At 44.7% G+C, this 20,491-nt stretch overlaps 1 protein-coding gene across 1 annotated transcript in view; it reads left to right on the forward strand.

The window, feature by feature from the left end:
- Positions 1–20,491, forward strand: part of Ptprn2 (protein tyrosine phosphatase receptor type N2) — an 808,594-nt gene that overhangs the window by 362,979 nt on the left and 425,124 nt on the right. Inside the window, exons 5-6 of the mRNA XM_021179074.3 lie at positions 39–201; positions 10,323–10,671. Of these exons, the coding sequence (XP_021034733.1) occupies positions 39–201; positions 10,323–10,671 (512 nt within the window). The remainder of the gene's footprint in view (positions 1–38; positions 202–10,322; positions 10,672–20,491) is intronic.

A 20,491-nucleotide genomic window follows, 5' to 3' on the forward strand; every position in this document is an offset into this window, starting at 1 on the left:
CTCAGGATGGTTGAGTCATTGTTCTCTTTGCTTTTCAGGTCCTTACAACAGAATGCTGACAATGAAAAATGGTTCAGTCTGGAGAGGGAGGTGGCCCTGGCCAAGACCCTTCGGCGCTATCTGCCCTACCTGGAGCTTCTGTCCCAGACCCCAACAGCAAATGCACACCCTAGGATAGACCATGAGACTCGTCCAGCCAAGGTGATGCTTCAGCCTACTCCTCGTGGCCTGGGTTGTCTTTTACCTGTTTGTATGTTGTTTGTAGGGTACAGACATCTTTGCAGAGTGAGCAGTCTCAGTTCTCAGGCTCCCAGCAGCTGTCCTCCTGACTACAGGCTCTGGGTAGTATGAGAAGAGTGAGGCTGCATGCAAGGAGGTTCTGAACCCTGGGGCTGTGCTAGCTCCAGGCACCACTGCAGGAAATCTAGTACTAAGAGACCAAGGAAGAGCTCTGCTCCCAGTCTGTAGGAAATGTGCTCAGGATAGGAGTGGAGACATAGCCCAGATGGCAAGAAGACAAGGGCATCTGAACATGGCTGGAGTTAGGTCTGGTACCTGGCTGGTCTGTTTTTAAGTCAGCAATCCCTATATCCCTGGATATTTCTAATTTCTGGAAAGTCACTGGTGGGGATATCTCAGGGCAACAGAATGACTGTCTATCTAGGATAGAGTATCAAGATGACATGGTGTCCAAAACAGTAAGGCTTTCAGGCTTGGGCTCTAGACAACTGTCCATCTGTTGAAAGCAGGCTTAGGCACAGGGCAATCACCATGCTATTCAGGACCAGACTTGCCGGCTAGGTCCAAGGTACAAAGTAAGAAACTGATAGGACTTCTCGTTTGGAGGCCAAAGCTTCTCAGATTATGAAGGTTATAACGAGTACAGCTGTTAGTGAAATGAATGATCCTGGCTCATTCAGTCAGGGTGTTAGAGTAAGCTTGTTTTGGAGCCAAGTCACATTTTTCAGTGGGCATCTAAGGTGTCAAAGTATGGTCACTAAGATGTTTTCAGAGCAGGTTGCAAACAGGCCTTGCCAGACTTTTAATTGAAAAAAAAAAAAGCCAAAGGGTTCTGGATGGATTCCAAAAGTCAGTGTGTTTTGAGCCTGAGAACCAGCTCATCTCTAAGGGTGAGAGTGGGGATGGTGGGCAAGCTGGACTCCCTGGTGTGCGTGGTAGGCTTTTTGTAGGCTCAACAGCTCTTTCTAATGAATGTCCATAATGTTACCTCACTGGGCTGTGTTTTCTGTCTAAGACTGTAGTATGCTGCTAAGCACCCACATCTGGAGATTTTCTCAGTCCTGCACTTCCTCTGTTCTAATATACCTATCATACATACATAGCATACGCCTATGCTGTGATCCCAGCACCAGTAGCTGACTCCCTGAAGGTACTTGAAGCCTTCCTCATGTAGAATGACAACACCATTTGCTCTGCTAGAACGAGGGCTTCTCTTGGCAGATGTCCACAAGGGGTGGCATATTTTTCTAGATGATTCTGTGGGCTCGGGCGGGACCCATAGAGCGGAGAAGCAGTGGCAAGTGCTCATGTCCCCCACAGCCCAGAAAGAGCAGTTGGCAAGGGGAGCTGGCAGAGTGTGGCCAGAGTACCATGACATCAGTACCACTCACACTATGTTGGCTCCTGGGTTCCTTGAAACCACCACTCAGAAGGATGACCTCACATCACAGGTAGCCACAACAGTGCCAGTAGATGCCTATAGCCCAGTCGTTTTACCCACAGCTGTTATTTCCCTTCAAAAGCAGCCCAGTGTGAACTAATGGACATTATAATCATCCAATGGGGTGGCCATTTCAGAGCAATGGCTGTGAGTTATTCAGAGGCCGAGCGCTGGAGGGCACTTCTGGCTTATACATTTTTTTTTCCTTCTGTATTCAGATAGATGTTTCTTCATATTTTTTTTTAAAGTGTGAAAGCCCAGAACTCATTATTTTCTGTTGAGTGCTTAAATGAGGAGAGAGCTGAGTCACATTTCTAATGAGCATCGTCTGCACAAAGCACAGAAGTGCAGCAGCAATCCAAGCTGCCGCAGGGCTCCGCAGCAAGCCTGGAACTAGGGGCTTCTCCCACCCCTCCCATCGGGTGACAGGCTATCTCTGTAGCAATTTAAACTGTAGCCACTGGTGGTGTTTCAACATGCATCCAATTTCTAGTGAATTGTTTACAAATCATTTTTTTTCTGTATATCTATCCCAGAGAATCTGACTCCTGCATAGACAGAATTTTGATTTATTCTCTTTGAGACTGTTGGATTGATTACCTCATAACAAAAACCATAGGGAGTAGAACTTCCATGCTCCTCCTAAACGGGCATGGCCAGGAGCCACTCTGATACATGCTTTGAGCACATATAACTAAATCCACTCTACCACTGTCCCTATGTTGTTAGTGGGGTGCCTACCTTCTTGCTTTATTGTCCAGAGTAGCACTGGCTCAGAGTCCTTTCAGGTGCTTTGCATAACATTAACATGCTCTAGTTTTACCCACAGAGCACAATTACATCCCCATTCCACATGCCACTGAAGAGGGCCAAGCTGAAATTCATTGCTTGTTGATACCATTAATTAATTTACTTTCAGAAGTATTTGAGAACATAATTAATATAAAGCAACTATAATGGGCTCTGAGATTGGAAAGATATGAGACTGAACCTGCACTTCAAATTTTTCAGTCATATTTAATAAAAGAAACAACAAAAAATGTAGTTGAAATGGAGTAAGTACAGGAATGGAGATAAATATGCAACGTGAAGGACATGCAGCAGGATTGGAAGGTGGACTGGGGGTATCCTGAGTGATAGGGCAGCTAGAACATATTTGTGGTTTAGGGACCTCCACAACCACCCATAGCATGGATAATTAGATGAGAGGCTGCTATTGGACATAATGATGATGATGCATGGATATGATCAAAAAATAATGTATAAATATGTGAAAATTTAAAGGATAACTAAAAATATAAACATTATGATGTCAACTCTGCTGGGGATGTGCAGTAAGATACCTTCATGTTCATGAGAGTAACAACTGTTACAACCATGACTTGGTTGTTTCTTCTGGGTAGGATTGTTCATTCTAAGACCAACAACTCTACTCTGTATGTCCACAAGATCAAGACTCATATTCTAAGATGGGCATAGTGGCATTTGCCTGTGATCTAAGGACTTGGGAATTGAAGACACGAGAATCAGAAGTTTAAGATCATCTTCAGCTACATAGCAAGCCAGCTCTGTGTGAGTGTGTGTGTGTGTGTCTGTTTGTCTGCATATGTGTATACATGTGTTTCTGTCTCTCTGTGTGTATATATGTGTATGTGTCTTTGTGTGTGTGTGCATGTGTGTGTGTGTATCTATGTGCATACGTGTTGTGTTTGTTTGTCTGCATGTCTATGCATTTGTATCTGTCTCTCTCTGTATATGTGTCTTTGTGTGTGTGTGTGTGTGTCTGTCTCTCTGTGTGTATATGTGTAGTTGTAAGCAATAACTGGTGCCTCATGGCAGATTCACAGATGTTACCTAGCCAGAAATAACATGCATGTCTACCACAGGCCCACTTTGCAGCCAGCCATGTCTGAAGAGGTGCCTCATGGGAGGCAGTGTTTGGGGATGCATCTTCTGTCTTTGTTGTCAGCACAGAGCTAAGGATGGACAGCACTTTGCATGCATGTCATAATGTTCATTTGATTTTTATATTTTAAACCTGCTCTCATTAGTGTTTCTCTATTGATTGGCAGGAAGCCAGGCTCTGTGGAGCTGTCCCCAAGCTAGTTGATGTCCTTAAACTCTAGGGGAGCTGTTTGTAGACCTAAGTGCTGTCTTCACAGTTTTAGGGAGCTGTCCATTGGCTTAGTACTATACTAACATTCAGGGGAAGCTGTCCCTGGACCAAAGTGCTGCCTTTCCACATCCAGGGAGCTGTCTTAGGCTAGGTACTATCTTCAGTCCACACAGTGGTACCTAATACAGTAAGGAATCTGGAGCCCACAATTCCTGAGTGCCATTTCTTACTTCCTCCTGTCTACCAATTGCCTACCCTTCACCAAACACCACAGAGACAGTGAGCTCTCTGAACAAGCATTCCATGGTATAGGAAGTCAGGAGGGCTCATGGGACAATAAATCTACCCACACAGCTCCCATGTGCAGCCAGTGAGCCAAAGCCTGTGATGTGACAGCCACAAGGAGTTTCTGAGGATTTAGACTCAGGCCTTTGCCTCTCTGTTTTCTCCTCATTGTGGACAGCTGAATTCCTCTCCCTGATGTCAGGGATAGCTGCTCTGCTGGAAGAAGAGGCTAGCTGTAAATGCATAATCCATCAAGGACAAGGATGCCCACCTTTAGATGGGTGTGGTTGTGGTATTTTCAGAGTGGTATAGCCACAGGCTACAAAATGTCACTTTCAAACAGTTACTTACTAATAGAACTGAATTCACAGCCCTGGAATTCTTGTCAGGCCTGATCTTGATTTTCATTTCATCCTTAAACCAAAATTACTGAACTTCATTTTCAAGCATAATTTATCCCTCTTTTCATACCAGGTTCTCAGAGAAAGAATGCTTTGTCTGTGTGCAGTAAGACTCTGCGACCTCAGCTGTGCTGCCTCACACTGTGAATGTGTGACACTCATGTGCTTGTCTGTGGGGTGATGTGATTGTATCTCATCCAGAGTGAAGATGGGCAGCCCAGGGAAGCTAGGCAGTCAGATTGTAAAGCCAGGGTGCTTTGTGGGTTTTCTACTACTGTCTATGGCATGGCTGTCTAGTCAACTGTGTGGGAGCTTCCCAGGCTTTTTGTTTTTATCCTGGTAGGAGGCTTCAGGTTCCAAAGTGGGGAAGGCAAAGTGTGAGCTAGACATAGAATGGATGGGATGACAGGGAGCAGGGTGAATCATTCTCACATGTAGCATGCAAGAAGTAGCCACGTCTGTGTTGTGCATCTTTTTCCTTTTGGAAGGCTTCTGAACCTACAGGTTAAGTCATCTGCAGAGGCCCAGGTCAGTATCCATTTACACAGTCCCACTTAACTTCCTGTGAGGTTACATGACCCTCAGTTTATCATCCTGTGGCCCTACAACTTCACAGGTTTGTGAAACGTGAGCATTTTGAGCGCTGGTTTCTCCTAGTAGGATCCCATCATCTCCACAATGGAGTACAACAACATGCAGGAGACTTCTTCCCTTTCCTGAAGGCAGCAGTGCTGTATCCCTGTGTCTTTATGAAGGCAGGAAGAGCTACACACAGTAGGTGCCACAAAGCCAGAGCTCTACTGGAAATTGACACCTCTGGATGGTGAGGCATAGATCAAGAAATAGAGAGTGGGAGAGAGAGAGAGAGAGAGAGAGAGACAGAGAGAGAGAGAGAGAGAGAGAGAGAGAGAGAGAGAGACAGAGAGAGACAGAGACAGAGACAGAGACAGAGAGAGACAGAGACAGAGAGAGACAGAGAGAGAGACAGAGAGACAGAGAGAGACAGAGAGAGACCGAGAGAGACAGAGAGACAGCGAGAGAATGAATCAAGTATAGAGAGACAGGGAGAGGAAAGAGATAGGTCTAGAGAGACATACAAACACAAAGGTGAAGAGAGAAATACACAAAGATACAGAGATTGAGACACACAGAGAGAGGTAGACACACACACACACATACACACACACAGGGACAGGGATGGGTCAGACAAGTCGAGAAAGGTAGGCAGACAGACAGAGATCTGTGACAAACTGACAAAAAGACAGAGAAAAGAAAAACACCATTCTCCACGGTTCCCATGGCTAAATGGCCTTCTACCAGTGATCAGTGCTGGATGGCTGGTGCCTTCCTTTATTTCCTTGGCAACCAGAGATCCAGTGTGTCTTGCTATGAGGCCATCTCATTAAGAAGCCTTGGACATGACCCCTCCCCCACTGTTATGTCAGGCCAGAGGCTACATCTTGATCAACAGGACTGTCAACAACTGCCTTTGGGCACACCAGAAAAGATGTGTGTTATGTGGCCAACAGGGTCTTGATTTAAGTTTCCTGGTTTATTGTGGATCCTTGGCTAAGAGAATATCTAAAGAGCTGAGTGGCCAGTGTGTCGATGAGTTTCTGTCTATAGAGTGTCCTGTCTGACTCCCAGGCCCTTTGGGCCTTCCTGTCAGTCTGAACAATAGTTATACAAGCAGAGATTGGGTATGGGCTCTAAGAGAGGCACACTGGTCTAAGAAGGAAGCTTGATGTTGCCTCTAACACTATAGCCTGAAAAGCTAACAGCAAGGGGAGCTACTGTCTCAACAACCTGGGAAAGTGGGCAAATGAGGCAGGCTTCAGCTCTGACCAGCCACATTGAATGCAATCACTCCATTCCGAAGAATATTTCTTTTCTGAACCTCTGTATAGTGTGGTATTAATTTGCCATCGGTTTCTCTGACCTAGCTTGTCAGTTGATCTTCAAGCTGTTTGAAGATAGGGCCATGTTATAGTTATTCTTTTCACTAGAAAGTCACCAGAAGGTCAGCACAAAGTGGCAAGAGCAATGCTGGTGGTGAGGATGCTGCTGATAGTAGGGATGCTGCTGCTGTTGCCAATGCTGATGCTATATGGGGTAATGCTCACAGGTGGGATGCTGTAGATGGTTCTGGGGTGCTGCTGCTTCTGGTGAGGATGCTGCTGGTGGTGAGGATGCTGATGCTATATGGAGTGATGCTCACAGATGGGATGCTGTGGATGCTGCTGGGGTGCTGCTGCCGCTAGTGAGGATGCTGATGCTGGTGAGGATGCTGATGCTGGTGAGGATGCTGATGCTGACAGCATGGTTGGACAGTAGCATCACCACATTCTTCCTCAGGGTCCTCTGTTAATCTAGGCACATCTGCCATTTGTATTCCTAATCTTTAAATCCACTTTCAAAGAAAGGGAGATCTTTTATTTTCTGGTTTTCCAGGTTGTAACAGTACAGCTCAAGAAATCAGATGGGAGGTTCAGAGCTGTGTAGTGCACAGAGCCATGTCAGCAGTTGCACTTACCTTCCTGGTGTGCCCTCTTTCCTGTTAATTTCTCACTGTGGTGAGTGGCTCTGCCTTTTCCCATACAGTGATGGTTGAGTAAGGTGTGTGCCTAGAAGAAAGTCTCTCCTGTTGAATCTCAGAGAATTCTGGGAATAGTCTCAGTGACGTTATACCTCCCGGTGGTCCTCACCCAACACCCTAACTGGGCCCTCCATATGATTGGAAACTTCTCACGCCACAAGTGCCCACCTTGATTTGGAAACAGACCAGTGAGTCTTCTTGATTCTAGGTTGTTAATCTTCAGGTTTTTTCCAGATTACCCAATATTACTCCTGGAAACATCTTGTTATTGATAGGTTGAGATTCAAAACTTCTTCGAGGTAGAAGAGACTGTGGAAACGTCTGTAATTTTAAACTCTGAGTGAAAGAGAAGGTGGAAGGAAGAGAACAAGTGGAGCTCTCCTCCACAACCTCCTTGAGTGTCTGACTGTCAGAGGCTCAGTGATTAAAGCAATGGTGGAAGCAGTAGCCAAGGGATGTCTGCCATGTCTGTCCAGTTACATATGATTAATGCTCAGTTATTCTGGAGCTTGTGTCAGGGTGAGTCTAGAATAGACCCCCTACTTTGAGTCACCAAAGAACAAGTCCCCTTCTGGTATTGTCACCTGCCTTTAGGGTTGTAGTTGCCTCCTTTGAGGGCAACAGAGTGTCAAAGCCATTACGTGGGATGAGGGAGTGGGATACTGGGAACCAACATTTTCTGCAATTTTTTTCCCCAGAGTTTCTGATTTGTGCTGTATGTTGGAATGCTCTTTCCTCCTCTTCCCCTTAATTTGAGTCAGAGTGTAAACACTGAAAGCAGATTGTCGGTCCCAGCCTGCTGCACAGATGTTGGACTAAGCCTGGTGTCTCTCCCTGGAGCTGTCCAATGTGAGGCGCTAATTAGAGATCCTCTGAGTAGAGCCGTCAGGCTGCATCAGAGAGAGGAAAGGATGCTGCAGGCACATTAATGAGCATTCGGATGAGGGCCCAGCCTCTGGTGTAGTGACCTGACCCGGTGTGCAGACAGTTTCCTGGAGAGGAGCAGCAGAGCCTGCAGCTGACTCCTTCACCTGACTTGTGGGGTATGACTGGAGGGCTGCTCTCTTGGCAGTATTCTTGCTCGCAAGCCCCTCCTCTTCTGACTTTTTATTTTCTAAAAGAACAACTGATTGCAGCTTGACTTGCACAAAAACTAAACCATTTAGACGATAGAGTTATGTCATTTTGGAAACAATAACAACAGCAGAAAAAGAATCGAAGAGGTAATGTTGAAACTCCTTCATCAGAAGAAGTAACTTCCAAAAGGTGTAGTGATCTGTTCAAATTCCTTCACAGGAGCTGCAACTGGACCCATGTCAAACATTTCCCAACTTTCAGCTTACTGTAGAAAAACTTGCCCCTAACCTTAAGCTTGGTCACCCTAACCTTAAGCCTGAGCATCAGGACCTGAATTCAGGTGCCCAGCACTCCTGTAAAAGCCAGGCATGATGACACATTCCAAAGAAGAGCAGGAAGAGACAGGAGCACCCTTGAGGATTTCGGGCCAGCTAGCCTTGCCAAATTAATGAGGTCCATGTTCAGTGAGAATTTTGTCTCAAAATACCAAACCAGAGAATAATAGAAGACACATAATGCTACCTTCTGGTCTCCTATGCACATGCACATCTGTATACACCCAGCAGTAATTTTCTCTGTCTCTGTCCTTCTGTCTCTACCTCTGCCTCTGTCTGTCCCTCCTCACTCCCATGCTCTCATTCACTCTTGCTTGGACATTACCACATGCAAGAGTCTAAGATACTTACATTAATGACATTTATGTCTGCAAACCTCATCCAGAGCTGTTCCCCTTAACTTAGATAGATCATGTGCTCTAAGCATAAAGGCAAAAGATACCAAGGAATGCAGTTTGAAAATATGTGTGAGGGTGGGACCCTTGGACCTTCCCTACCATCAAGGTATCTCTCAGTAGGCTTCCAGAACAACCTTCTTTGTTTTGATGATCTCAAAATTGGAATGTACTGTGTATGTCTGTGGAATGTTGGTGAGGTCATTTGTCAGAGTAGAATCATGAGATGCCTACCATTTCATACCATGCTCAGGTAATGGACCTTCATTGTTCTAGTTACAGAAAGCGTAGAGAAGACATGTTCTCCTGGATTCGAGGGGCCATGTCAAGTGGAGAACAAACTAGTGAATAACAGTGCAGTATGTGATAATGTGCTCCAGCAACATTGCAGTATAGGACATCGGTGCATAAAGAGTAGGAGTGAGACTCACTTCAGTGAATAGTCAGATCTGGGGAAAGAAGTGGCTCCAGACAATCTCTATTGAAGGGGAGTTGTGTTTACAAGAAAGCTATGCTCTCGAGTCACAGAGAACACTGGCACAAGCAGCCGATTCTAATATTTCTCCAGAAAAGATGTACACATGGCCACTGTGCACATAAGATTTCTCAACATCAATAGCCACCAGAGGGATGCAATAAAAACAAAACAACCACAAAACATGACGATATGGTACTTCCCAGCCACAAGCATGGCTGGTATAAGTAACTATAGGGATAATAAAATGACAGTGTTGAAGAGACTCCGAGCCCAATTCTTTGTTTGACAGAGCTACAAAAGAAGCTGGCACCTTTTGCACAGTGTTAAATATAATGATAACATGACCCTGTGAATTCATCTCTTAGACTTATATGCACCAACATTTGTCCATCTTCCAGACTTGGCAGCATACAGTTATTTAATAATAGCATTATTCAAAGTAGCACAAAGTGGAAGACTAGATGTCTACCATGTGATCTATGAATAAGCAGAATGTGGTAACAATACACAGAGGAGACTCACTCAGCCTAAAACAGGAAGGGGGGACCTTGGCACATGCCATGAAGTAGGCCAGATGCAAATGGTTACATGCTATAAGGTTCCATTTACAGAAATGTCTGCAGAGGAACACACTCTCAGGTGCATAAAGTAAAACTGGTTGCCTGGGGTGATGAGAGAAGAATGGGAACCTGAACAATGTTCTGATGAGGCGATGTTACGAGATTATTTAGTGGTGATGTTTGCACATCTGTGAACCCACTAAAAACCACAGGATTGTGTGATTTCATGGCCTGCTGCATCTCTAGAAAGTGCTACGTAAAAACCATTGCCTTGGTAACTAAGAAGTGTGGAGCTTAGCCATTCAACAAGGCTCATACATCAGAGAAGCTTTCTGCCATTGGGCATGGGTGGTTGATGGTGAAGACCTAACCTTACTTCATCTCTTCTTTTTCTCTAGGGTGAGAACTCTTCCCCTGAGAACATCCTGACCTACGTGGCCCACACATCAGCACTGACCTATCCTCCAGCAACCCGGATCAAGTATCCTGATAACCTTCTGCGGCCCCTCAGCCGGCTCCAGCCAGATGAGCTCAGCCCCAAGGTAGACGGCGACATAGACAAACAGAAGCTGATTGCAGCACTGGGTGCCTACACTGCTCAGAGGCTTCCTGGAGAAAATGACCCAGAGCCACGGTACCTTGTACATAGTTCTGCGAGAGCACCAAGGCCATTCTCAGCAACTGCTTTGTCTCAGAGATGGCCTCCATCTCCTGGAGACTCCAAAGACTCCCCCAGCGTGGATGATGGTGAGTATTTTGATGGCCCACTCTCACTGTATTGATGATTTCTTCTTGGAGGGTATTTCCATCACATGCCTGTTGTAGACACAGTGTGACAAAGCGACCTTATGTGGGTTCAGAGTCCCCCATTGCAGAGAGGAATCCTGCCATGAGGATACCCTCAATAGCTGGAGAGGAGGCAAGCACTCAGGGTATAGATGACTGGCTTAGCTCTTACCCTTTAAGACTGAACCTTGGACTGTGCCATCTGTCCTGTGTTTTCCAGCACAGACTAGGAATGCTGTCAGGTGTTCCATGTCATGTCATTCTAGGAGGCCAAATTTATGGCTAACCTCCAGATATGGTTGAGTAATTAATCCTCAGAGGTGTCCAGTCTACAGTTAGCACCATCCACAATGCAGTGGTGGATAGTGTAGACCTTAGTGTGGCCCTTATCAATGCTGTGGTTTTCAGTTTTATGGTAAGAGTGGTGAACCTGTGTGCCTGTCTATAGGGAAGTGGGGGCTATCTATAGAGGGATGGCAGCTTGGGTGCTTGCTGGATCCTGCTCCTTTATCACTTATAGAATGTTCTAGTCCTTTTGCTTTCTAATAACCGTCTGTAAGACTATCTCAAAGCAGACATATTATGCTGTGCCTCTACCAATAGAGACACGTGGATCCTACAGCTAAGCAGACAGAACCCTGAGGAGTCAGCTGAGGGCCACTGTGGCAGTGCTTGTCAGCTGTGAGCAAAGCTCACTTTTCATCGACAGTCCTGGTTCTCGCCACTGCTTTCCAGACAGGCAGCCTCATTTGCACGTTTCCCTTGCCTGTTAGAACATTGTTAACATTTTCAGGAATGCAGTTACCACATGGCCATTAAGAATATTTCCTTCTCATTGCTGATTGAGGGACAGCATGCATGAACCAGGCGGTATGCCCACTAGAGATATTGCATACACACTCTGTGTTTGCTAAGAGGACTGTATGTAGCCAACAGCTGGTCTTCCCTTACAGTGTTGTGCCTGTGCTGGTGATTTTATAGCACCGGCACTTTTAGGGACCCCTTATCTTGACCATATGGTCTTCTGTACCTCCCCAGCTCCTGGACTCTCTTAACTGGCCTCACTTGTCTGCACAGCCTCCTGTCTTTGCATATAGATAGTAAACTTGATCTTTGCCCATTACCTCAGTAAGTCTGCTAAGGGGAGATGCCCATGCCTTTTCTGTGTCCCCTGCTGTTTCTCCTCTATGGTCATATAGGGCCTTCCTCTTCTCTCTGACTCCCCTTACTCTATTTCTTTTCCCATCTCCCCAACCTAAAAAATAAAAATCCCATTTATTGCTGGACTCCGCCACAGTGATTAGAGCGGAAAAGAGGGAGATACCATTTTTCTACCAGTGGATGAAAATCTAACTGGAAAATGGGATGCTTGTGGATAGAGTGCCCCCACCTACAGTCTCCATGGCTCTGTGGTCCCGCTGCTTGCCCAGTGTGCAGTCTACTTTCCCAAACTGCTGTACGAATGGTCTTCTTAACCTCACTGCATGCTTTTAAAAGCACCACATAAAATGCTAAACACACACACACACCACCACCACCACCACCATCACTACCAACACCAACAACAAAACCATACTGGGTGGGGAACCCTGTGCATGTCACAGCAGCTTCAGCACATGGCCTGGGTCCCCATGCTTCTGCACCCCCACCCTTCCCACGTGATTTTGAACTGAACTCAGTCACTGTTATTGTACCTGCCCATGCTCCAATATGGTAGAGAGAGATAAGGACCAATGTATGGTCCCAACCACAGTGGCATCATTGCACATGAGTGTTCATAGTGACAGGGCCACAGAGTGTCTTTTCAGGGCTCACCTTTCCCAACTGCATAATGGCTCTCACAACAGGGCCTATGTAGGCCTTGGGCTTCTGGAAATATCTAGGCTTTTCCTCATTCTTGTCTGCGGTAGTTTTTCTCAGCAGCCAGGTCAGTTTTCTGAAGGAGTTTATCATATTGTACATTTTTGTTAATTGTATCCCAGTGGTGTTTAACTATTTCTGCTCTGTGCCTGGCATATGACAGTTCTTGTTAGACCTTAGGCATTTGTGGAGGTGCTTTGTGCTTCTGGGTACTGCCCACTGCCCGGCCCTTGTCTCTTTTAAGTTTGCTGGTGGAGTGGAACACCTACCCCTTATGGCAGGTTCTGGCTTTATCATTAATATACAACTCACAAACTGGAAAGATCCTCAGTCCCTTTGTTTTCTGAGCCCATTCTAGAAAAAAACACTCCAACCCAATCATCTCCTTAAAATATTCAGGTGGATTTGTAGTGAGTGTCCCCAATCCCCATTGTGGCCCATGGGCTCATAGAAGGCAGGACACCATGCTCTCCTGTCGTGTCCTGGGACTAGCTTGGACAGTTGCATTGCTCGCTGGGTGAATGAATGAGTGGACACATCTGCAAATTATCCCAAGCACTGCTCATTCAGCCTTCAAAAGCTGTGTTGTCATCAACTTCAATTTCCAGGAGAGAGAAAAAAAATACCTCAGAGGTTAATGGTACTGGAGCAAACACCTGGATCACTTCAGGGAAAGCTGGATTCACCAAGAACCAGCTGCCTAAATATCAACTAAACGCTATTCAGTTTTCTGCTCTGGTTAACAGCTCCTGGACTTTGGCCATTAAATCACAGTTTTGATCCCTTTTTATATGTGAATATGCAGTTACCATACAACAGAGCCGACAATGCCCCAGTTAGACACCCTACACCATCAAGTGAAACCTCTAATGCCAGGAATGGGCCTTGGTAAAAGACTGTTGGTTGTGTGCCTAACCCACTGCAAACATAACAAGTGTACACATTTGCATAACAGATACACGAGGGTCATCCTACTTCCCCCAGGAGACATGGGAGGTCCCCACACTTCACAGGACTTCCAAGGCTCTTTGCTGAGTTCTGCCACTAGGTAGTAGCGGTCCACATGACTTGTCTTTTTACTCTTTCACTTGGACTAGCTTTCTCCTGTCCCTGGACAAAAACTTAAGTGGCATAAAGTTCTGTATCCATTTTTGTTGTTGTTGCTGTTTTGCTTTGTTTTAAGCTGAAGGGCTAGCCAGATGGCTTATTGTGTAAGAGTTCTTACTGCACAAGCATAAGGACCTGAAGTCAGATGCCAGCATCCACTGAAAACCTGGGAATGGCCATGATGTTCCTGTAAACCCGCACTGTAGGAGCAGACAGGAGGATGACTGGAGCCAAGTGACCTAACTCCAGGTTTAGTGAGAAACTGTCTTAAGACAACAAAACAGAAAGTGACAGAGCAACTCCCCTCTAGTAGTGCATCTACACATACACACAGGCATGCACTCACACAGAGCTGTTTGGCTTCTACTTTCTCATCCTTACCAAAGCCACATATGTAATACTTTCTCCTTCCTTCTCTCATAACCACAAGAAATGAGAAGATAGACTGCTTGAATGGAGAGTCTTATGAAACACACCCTAAAAACAATGGGTGTCTGTCCCAGCATGCATCTGGGGCACTTCTCATATACTTACCTCTGAGAAATGAATGACACTTAACTGTAATACACCCCTCAAACTGTAGACAGCACATTTTACCATTGTTGGATTGTTTTCAGTGGATTCAGACAATACACTGATGTAGAAACCCAGGTGAAGAGAGAATAAAATAATAACTTTTTTTCTGAATCTTTTGAAAATAAGCAACATTTAAATGGAGTTCAGCAATCAAATGGACTATGTGTCTTTCATATAAGAGGCATGGTCAATTCTTCAGGATGATGAGAGTTTTAGACCTGATGATGACAGTAGTGGTGGTGGTAGTGATGATGGTGGTGGTGGTGGTGGTGATGATGGGGGTCATTATAGAGATGTCCATGGTGATAATGAAACAATAATTAAGGTGGTGTGGGATATTAAAGGGTGATGGTGGTCATGGTGATGATGAAGATTGTAAGGACATTGGTCATGAGGATGGTAAAGGTGGTTAAGATGGAAGCAAGATCAGTGGCGATCATGGTGAGGATGATAATGTTGGAATGGTAGGGATGCTGGTAAAGGTGGTTGTTATGGTGACAGTGATGGTAAGGGTGGTACTGAAGGTAAGAATGGTGGATGTGGGGTAGTGAAAGTGAGGCTGATAGTAAGGATGATGATGGTGGTGGTGGTGGTGGTGGTGGTGATGATGATGGTGGTGAAGGTGGTGACAGTTAGGATGCTGGTGATGGTGACAGTAAGGAATGATGATGAAGATGTGGAGGATGCTGAAGTTGAGGAATAGCAAAGGTGGAATGAGGATGATTTAAGAAGTAAGATAAGTATGGATGTGACTAAAACATCCTTCCTGTATACTACTGTTTACTACAGAGCAAATGCTGTTATGTGTATTTCACATCTTGCTCACCGAAGCAGGTTTGCAGTGAACCCTCTGCATGCTATCACTCACTCACTAAAGCATGTAACGTTTTGTTTGAGCCACCCTGCAAAGACATATAATTTTAGTGGGTCAGGCCTGCACAGCTGTGCATACAGAGTCATTGTGAGGTGATCTCCTATTCCAGGACTACATATTTGATGTTCTGACATTTCATGTAATTGCCCTGCTAGAGCTCACACAAAGCATTGAAAGCTACTTAAAATGTCATTATGAGCTAGCCAGAGCTCGGCGATGTGTAGTTCAATGGACAGAACAGAGGCAGATCTACTTTGATGGCATTTGATTGTGCTGAGCTGTACTCCATCTTCCAGCAGGGCAGCTGGGCTTTTAGATAAGCATTTTTTCAGTACAACCCTTTAAGAGGTTGACAATGATGCCTATGTGATAGTGTAGACAGAAGATGCCTAGTGCATACTTCATAGCAGTTATGTGGAGATGGCTTCCATTTTATGTTACGGACTCCCTTTTTTGCTAGACAGCAACCTAGAACCTTTCACAGTACCCCTCAAGTGCTCATAAGCTATAATTCACTATATGCACACATGGGGAAATTCATTCTTTGATGTAGCACTTGTAGAAGCTACACTTATTTCACCTGGAAGATGGAGGTGTCTGTTTTATAGCTCCACCACAGCTGTGGACATAGCTGTTGGTCATGTCTCCTTTGATGTGACCTTCATCTTCAGAGCACAGGACCATGGATGGCAGTGTGCACTTCCATACTGCCACCATATTTCCTCCCTCTTTTGATGAGATGAGAAAGAACTTGATGGGGACCATTGGAGAGTTTGCTTCTGAAAGGTTGTAAGTCAGAGCAGAAGGTGAGAAAAGCACCTTCCGGATGGCCATGCCGAGTGCTGGCCACATGAAAGCTAACCTCCCTGATTCCTTGCATCCAACTTTCTCAAAACCTCATTTGGGTAAAAAGCACTGAGAGGGTTCAGGATCCCAGGGGCATGCATGGCAGAGCGAGGCTTGACCTGGGTCTGGTGACTCTAAAACAAGTTGCTTTTCCAAGTGGTGATACTTGTCTGGAAGAGCAAATTCCATTGGTTGTTTATGTTTGGGAGCCCTGAACGACTAACTTGCCTGTAGCAGCAGGTACTCCTGACAGTGTGAATAGCAGAACTAGTGTAGGACCTAGTTTTGGTCTTTTCAGGGATTCTCAGGAATTTCTGGACTAGGGGCAGGCATTAGGAAATGTCACATCAGCGTCTTGGGCAACACAGCTGACCTGAGAATGAGGTAGCATCATCCTAGAAGTCAAGCCTTTTATTTTTGAGCTCCTAGGAAAGGTTCTGCAGGTTGAGGATGGAAGACACTTGCCCTGTACTTGTGGAAGCCCTGGGGAAGGGATCACTTATGCAGATTGGGCTGTTTGGCTGTTGATGGTCACTAGAACTAAAAAGCTATCATTCATCTACAAATGTTTTTTCCTGCCTTGGAAAGTGCTCTCAGAGCATGTGCCGAGTCTCACTCACATATATGGCCCTCTTCTGGTATCCATGCCTGCAGAGGGTAGTATCTTCCAAACACATAGCCTCTTGATTTAGTTACTGTACTCATCTTTACACTATATTCCAAGGACACATACCAGTTGCACTCCATGTGCTTATAATGAGGTTTAACATACATCCAGAAATTGTTTTAATTACTTTTTACCCTCTATCATTTACACATTTTATTAATTTTATTAAGTATCCAATTTATACTTTCTCTTTTATAACTTAGACTCCAAAGTTAAAACAGCGAGCTCCAACCTCTGATAAGGTATAATTTGGATTTTATCTTTAAAAAAAATCAGTAAATTAATTTGTTTGATAATAAAAATATGTAACAGATTTCTAAAAATAATTTCAAAAATGAACAGTTTTAGGCTTTGAATTTTTTAAAGATTTATAGTAAGTTTGGAAAGATGGTTTTCTGTTTATGTCAACTTGTCAGCTTGTAGGGTGAAATACACGCAGTCGTTTACAAACAGATTATTTTGCAAAAGTTTGGAGGCTATTTAGTTGAAATTCCAGAAAGAAAGTTGCTGCATGAACACTGAAATGTGTGACAGGTTAGGTGACAGTCATCCTGAATACCTGTCTGTTTTATGGGGAAAAAATAGTGGTGGAAAATGTCACTTGGTCATCTCATGGGGCTTGTTTCCTTTGTTTTGTTTTGAGACATGAACGTGTTGTATAGTCCAACTGAACTATAATGCCAGAACCTCTTGCATCAGCCTCTGAAGAAAAGATTGAAAATTAAGGCATAATTTTATGGACGGATATAATATTGTTCATAGACACACATACACACCACAAACATCATGTGTACCATATACATATAACACACATATATACATATAAAAATGAATGCATACCACACATCTATGACACATGCTTGCACATTCATACACACATCTATACACACCCCAAAATGTTTTGAATCTAGAAAGACTTAGCATATATTGTCAGTGTCTTAGTTAGGGTTCTACTGCTGTGAAGAGGCACCATGACCATGGCAACTGTTATAAGGACAATTTAAACTGTTATAAGGACTGTTAAAGGACATTTAATTGGGGATGGCTTACAGGTTCAGAGGTTCAGTCCATTATCATCAAGGCAAGAGCATGGCAGCATCCAGGCAGGCATGGTGCAGGAGATGAGAGTTCTACATATTCATCTGAAGTCAGCTAGCAGAAGACTGGCTTCCAGGCAGCTAGGATGAGGGTCTTAAAGTCCACACCCCAGTGACACAACACTACAACAAGGTCACACCTACTCCAACAGGGCCACACCTCCTAATAGTGCCACTTCCTGGACTGAGCATATACAAACCATCACAATAAGCAAACTTAATTTATATGCCTGGCCAACCATTAGGATATTGTGAGCCAGGTGTGGTGGTGCTGTCCTGTGATCGCAGTACTTCAGAGGATGGATGCATACATGGAGATAGATGGATAGCTAGTTGGGTTTATTGGTTGGTAGGTAGGTGGAGATTAATGATAGATGGATGTATAAAGATTGCAAGGATGGGTGGAGTGTGTGTGTGTGTGTGTGTGTGTGTGTGTATGGATGGATGGATGGATGGATGGATGGATACTTGAGTGGATGGGAGGTTGAGTGGAACTTGGGGCCTGCCTTTAATGGCCAAAATTCACATTTTATTTTTATATACATGCTTATACTTTGACAAAAAAATTGTACTAAAAGTCATAATCTTTTTTTAAAATTAGGTTTTATTTTATTTTATATGTATGAGTGTCTTGCCTGAATTTATGTATGTGAACCATGTGTAGGCCTGGAGGCCAGAAAAGGGTGTTATATCCCATAGTACTAGAGCTGGTATGTATGTGAACCACAGTGTGGGTACTGGGAACTGAACTAGGATTATCTGCAAAAGTATCAAGTATTTTACCATTGAACAATCTCTTCAAGTGCCAAAGTACAATATTAATCTGGGTAATGGGCATATTGAGAGGTTGTAGCTGGCTTGCATGGCTGAACATCTAAGGGCTCTCAACTGTTTTTCTGTGTTACTTGGTTAAGGTTTGCACTGAGAGGCATACGCAATCCATATCATTAGCCCATTACTGAGACAGTGCTTGTGATGTGCCAAGGCCTTAAGCTATGACTTCACCAGATGACATTATATACCTTATTGGCTTTTGTTGTTCAATAAATGAATAGTGACAGTGAGATCAAAACTCCCTGAATTCTGGGACAAGACTCAGACTATCCCTCATGTGGGACTATGAAGTCTATGCCGGAGTTCCATCTCTTTCAGCTGTGTGAAGTCACTTTTGGGACATGGCATTCATCCTCCTTTCTAGTCAGCTCTTCCTCTTGATGATCCAGCTCCACAGCCCTAAGGGGCATAGTGCTGCAGGAATGGCATTGTGATTTCCAGGAACTTCATTCATGCTTGTGACCCAAAGTCGTAGTCCCTGCTCTAGAAGGAAAGAAGGGAATCTTATATAGACCTGGAATTATTTGACCCCAAAAAAGTGGTAAGTGGCTCTCCATAGCCTTAGTGCCTGTGTATTCTGGTAGCTCTGTGCCTATAGATCAAGCAGGGTTAGGGTTAGCTTTTGTATGGTGAGCTTCATCTTTGTTAAATTTCTCTCTCTGACCCTTTCCCCCTTGACTACCTGCAGTCTCTCTGGTTGGCATGCTAGTTTCCAGAGCTGGATGCTTTCCTTGTCCGCAAGGCCCATATGAATGGAGCACAGTATTGTCAAGGACATGAGCCACACTGTGATACTTTCCTGCTCATGGTGAAGTGGTGTGTGTGCGCGCACGCACCATGATGAGCTTGGCCTTGTGACCACTACTGAAGGAAGTGAGAGAGAGACACTCTGTAAAACATCATGCATCTTTTGTTTGTTTGTTTGTTTGTTTTTCACTCTTGGAGTGAGATGTTCAGTCACAAAGGCATCTTCTCACTCATGACTGTTCCCATAGGCTTCCCTTTTAGAGTAGCTTGGAGAGTTCAGAAGAGGCTCCATAGCAGTGCGACCAGAAGTGCAATGAGAACTCACTGAGGGAGGAGTGTCAACAAGGGCAAGGACAACTGGGAATTGTCTTGAAACTTAAATTCACTTCAAGGGCTCTAAAATACCAATCTTTGTAACACCAGGGGTCTGAATGACCGAGAGCACCGTCTTCTGTCCTCTCAGCTGTAAGACTCGTATTAACCAGACATGATATTGTGATGCACATGCAAATTCAGCATCTGAGTCCTCAAGAGCTCAGAGGGCTGTAGAATAGGCTGGGCTCAGTCCAGTTTATCTGAAAATCTGTGGAGTGGTCTCACAGTCCCCTCTGGTTCTGGGCACAGTACACATTGCTCTGCATTGGGAGTATGGAGTAGGTGTGAAGGTTTCTGTGTGCTGTGTGTTTAGTGTGACAGGCTTGCCCACATGTAACTATACTGCTTTTGTGCCCAGAGTCCACTCCTGCCTGTTGATGGGAGGAGGAGGTGAGCAGTAAACTTGAAATGTGCAACCCTAGCTCAAAGGAGAAAAGTCTGGAAAATGCAAAAAGCCTACATACCTTATTGGTAAGAATCAGATGCTTCTACTTCAATAAGTTAAGGATTGGTGTGAGACCCAATGTAGATCTAGGTGACCTCTATGACTGGTAGCACCGTCAGGTTGCCTCAGGAAGGTGGAGACACAGAGCTGAGCTGTCATATCTAAGTGTTGAGATAGAGATGCCAAAACTGAACTCTTACAAAAAGAAATCTAGGGTTCCCTTATACTTGAGAAGTTGGCCTCCACCAGACTTAGAATCTGTTATTCTGTTAGAGTTGAGGCAGAACTGTGCATAGGAACGAGTTTTGTGGTGTGTGCTTAGGTAACCACCCCCAGCTTGCAAGTTCCCCATG

This window comes from Mus caroli, unplaced genomic scaffold (assembly GCF_978045245.1).
Source record: "Mus caroli unplaced genomic scaffold, Mus_caroli_1 scaffold_14, whole genome shotgun sequence".
Taxonomy (NCBI): domain Eukaryota; kingdom Metazoa; phylum Chordata; class Mammalia; order Rodentia; family Muridae; genus Mus; species Mus caroli.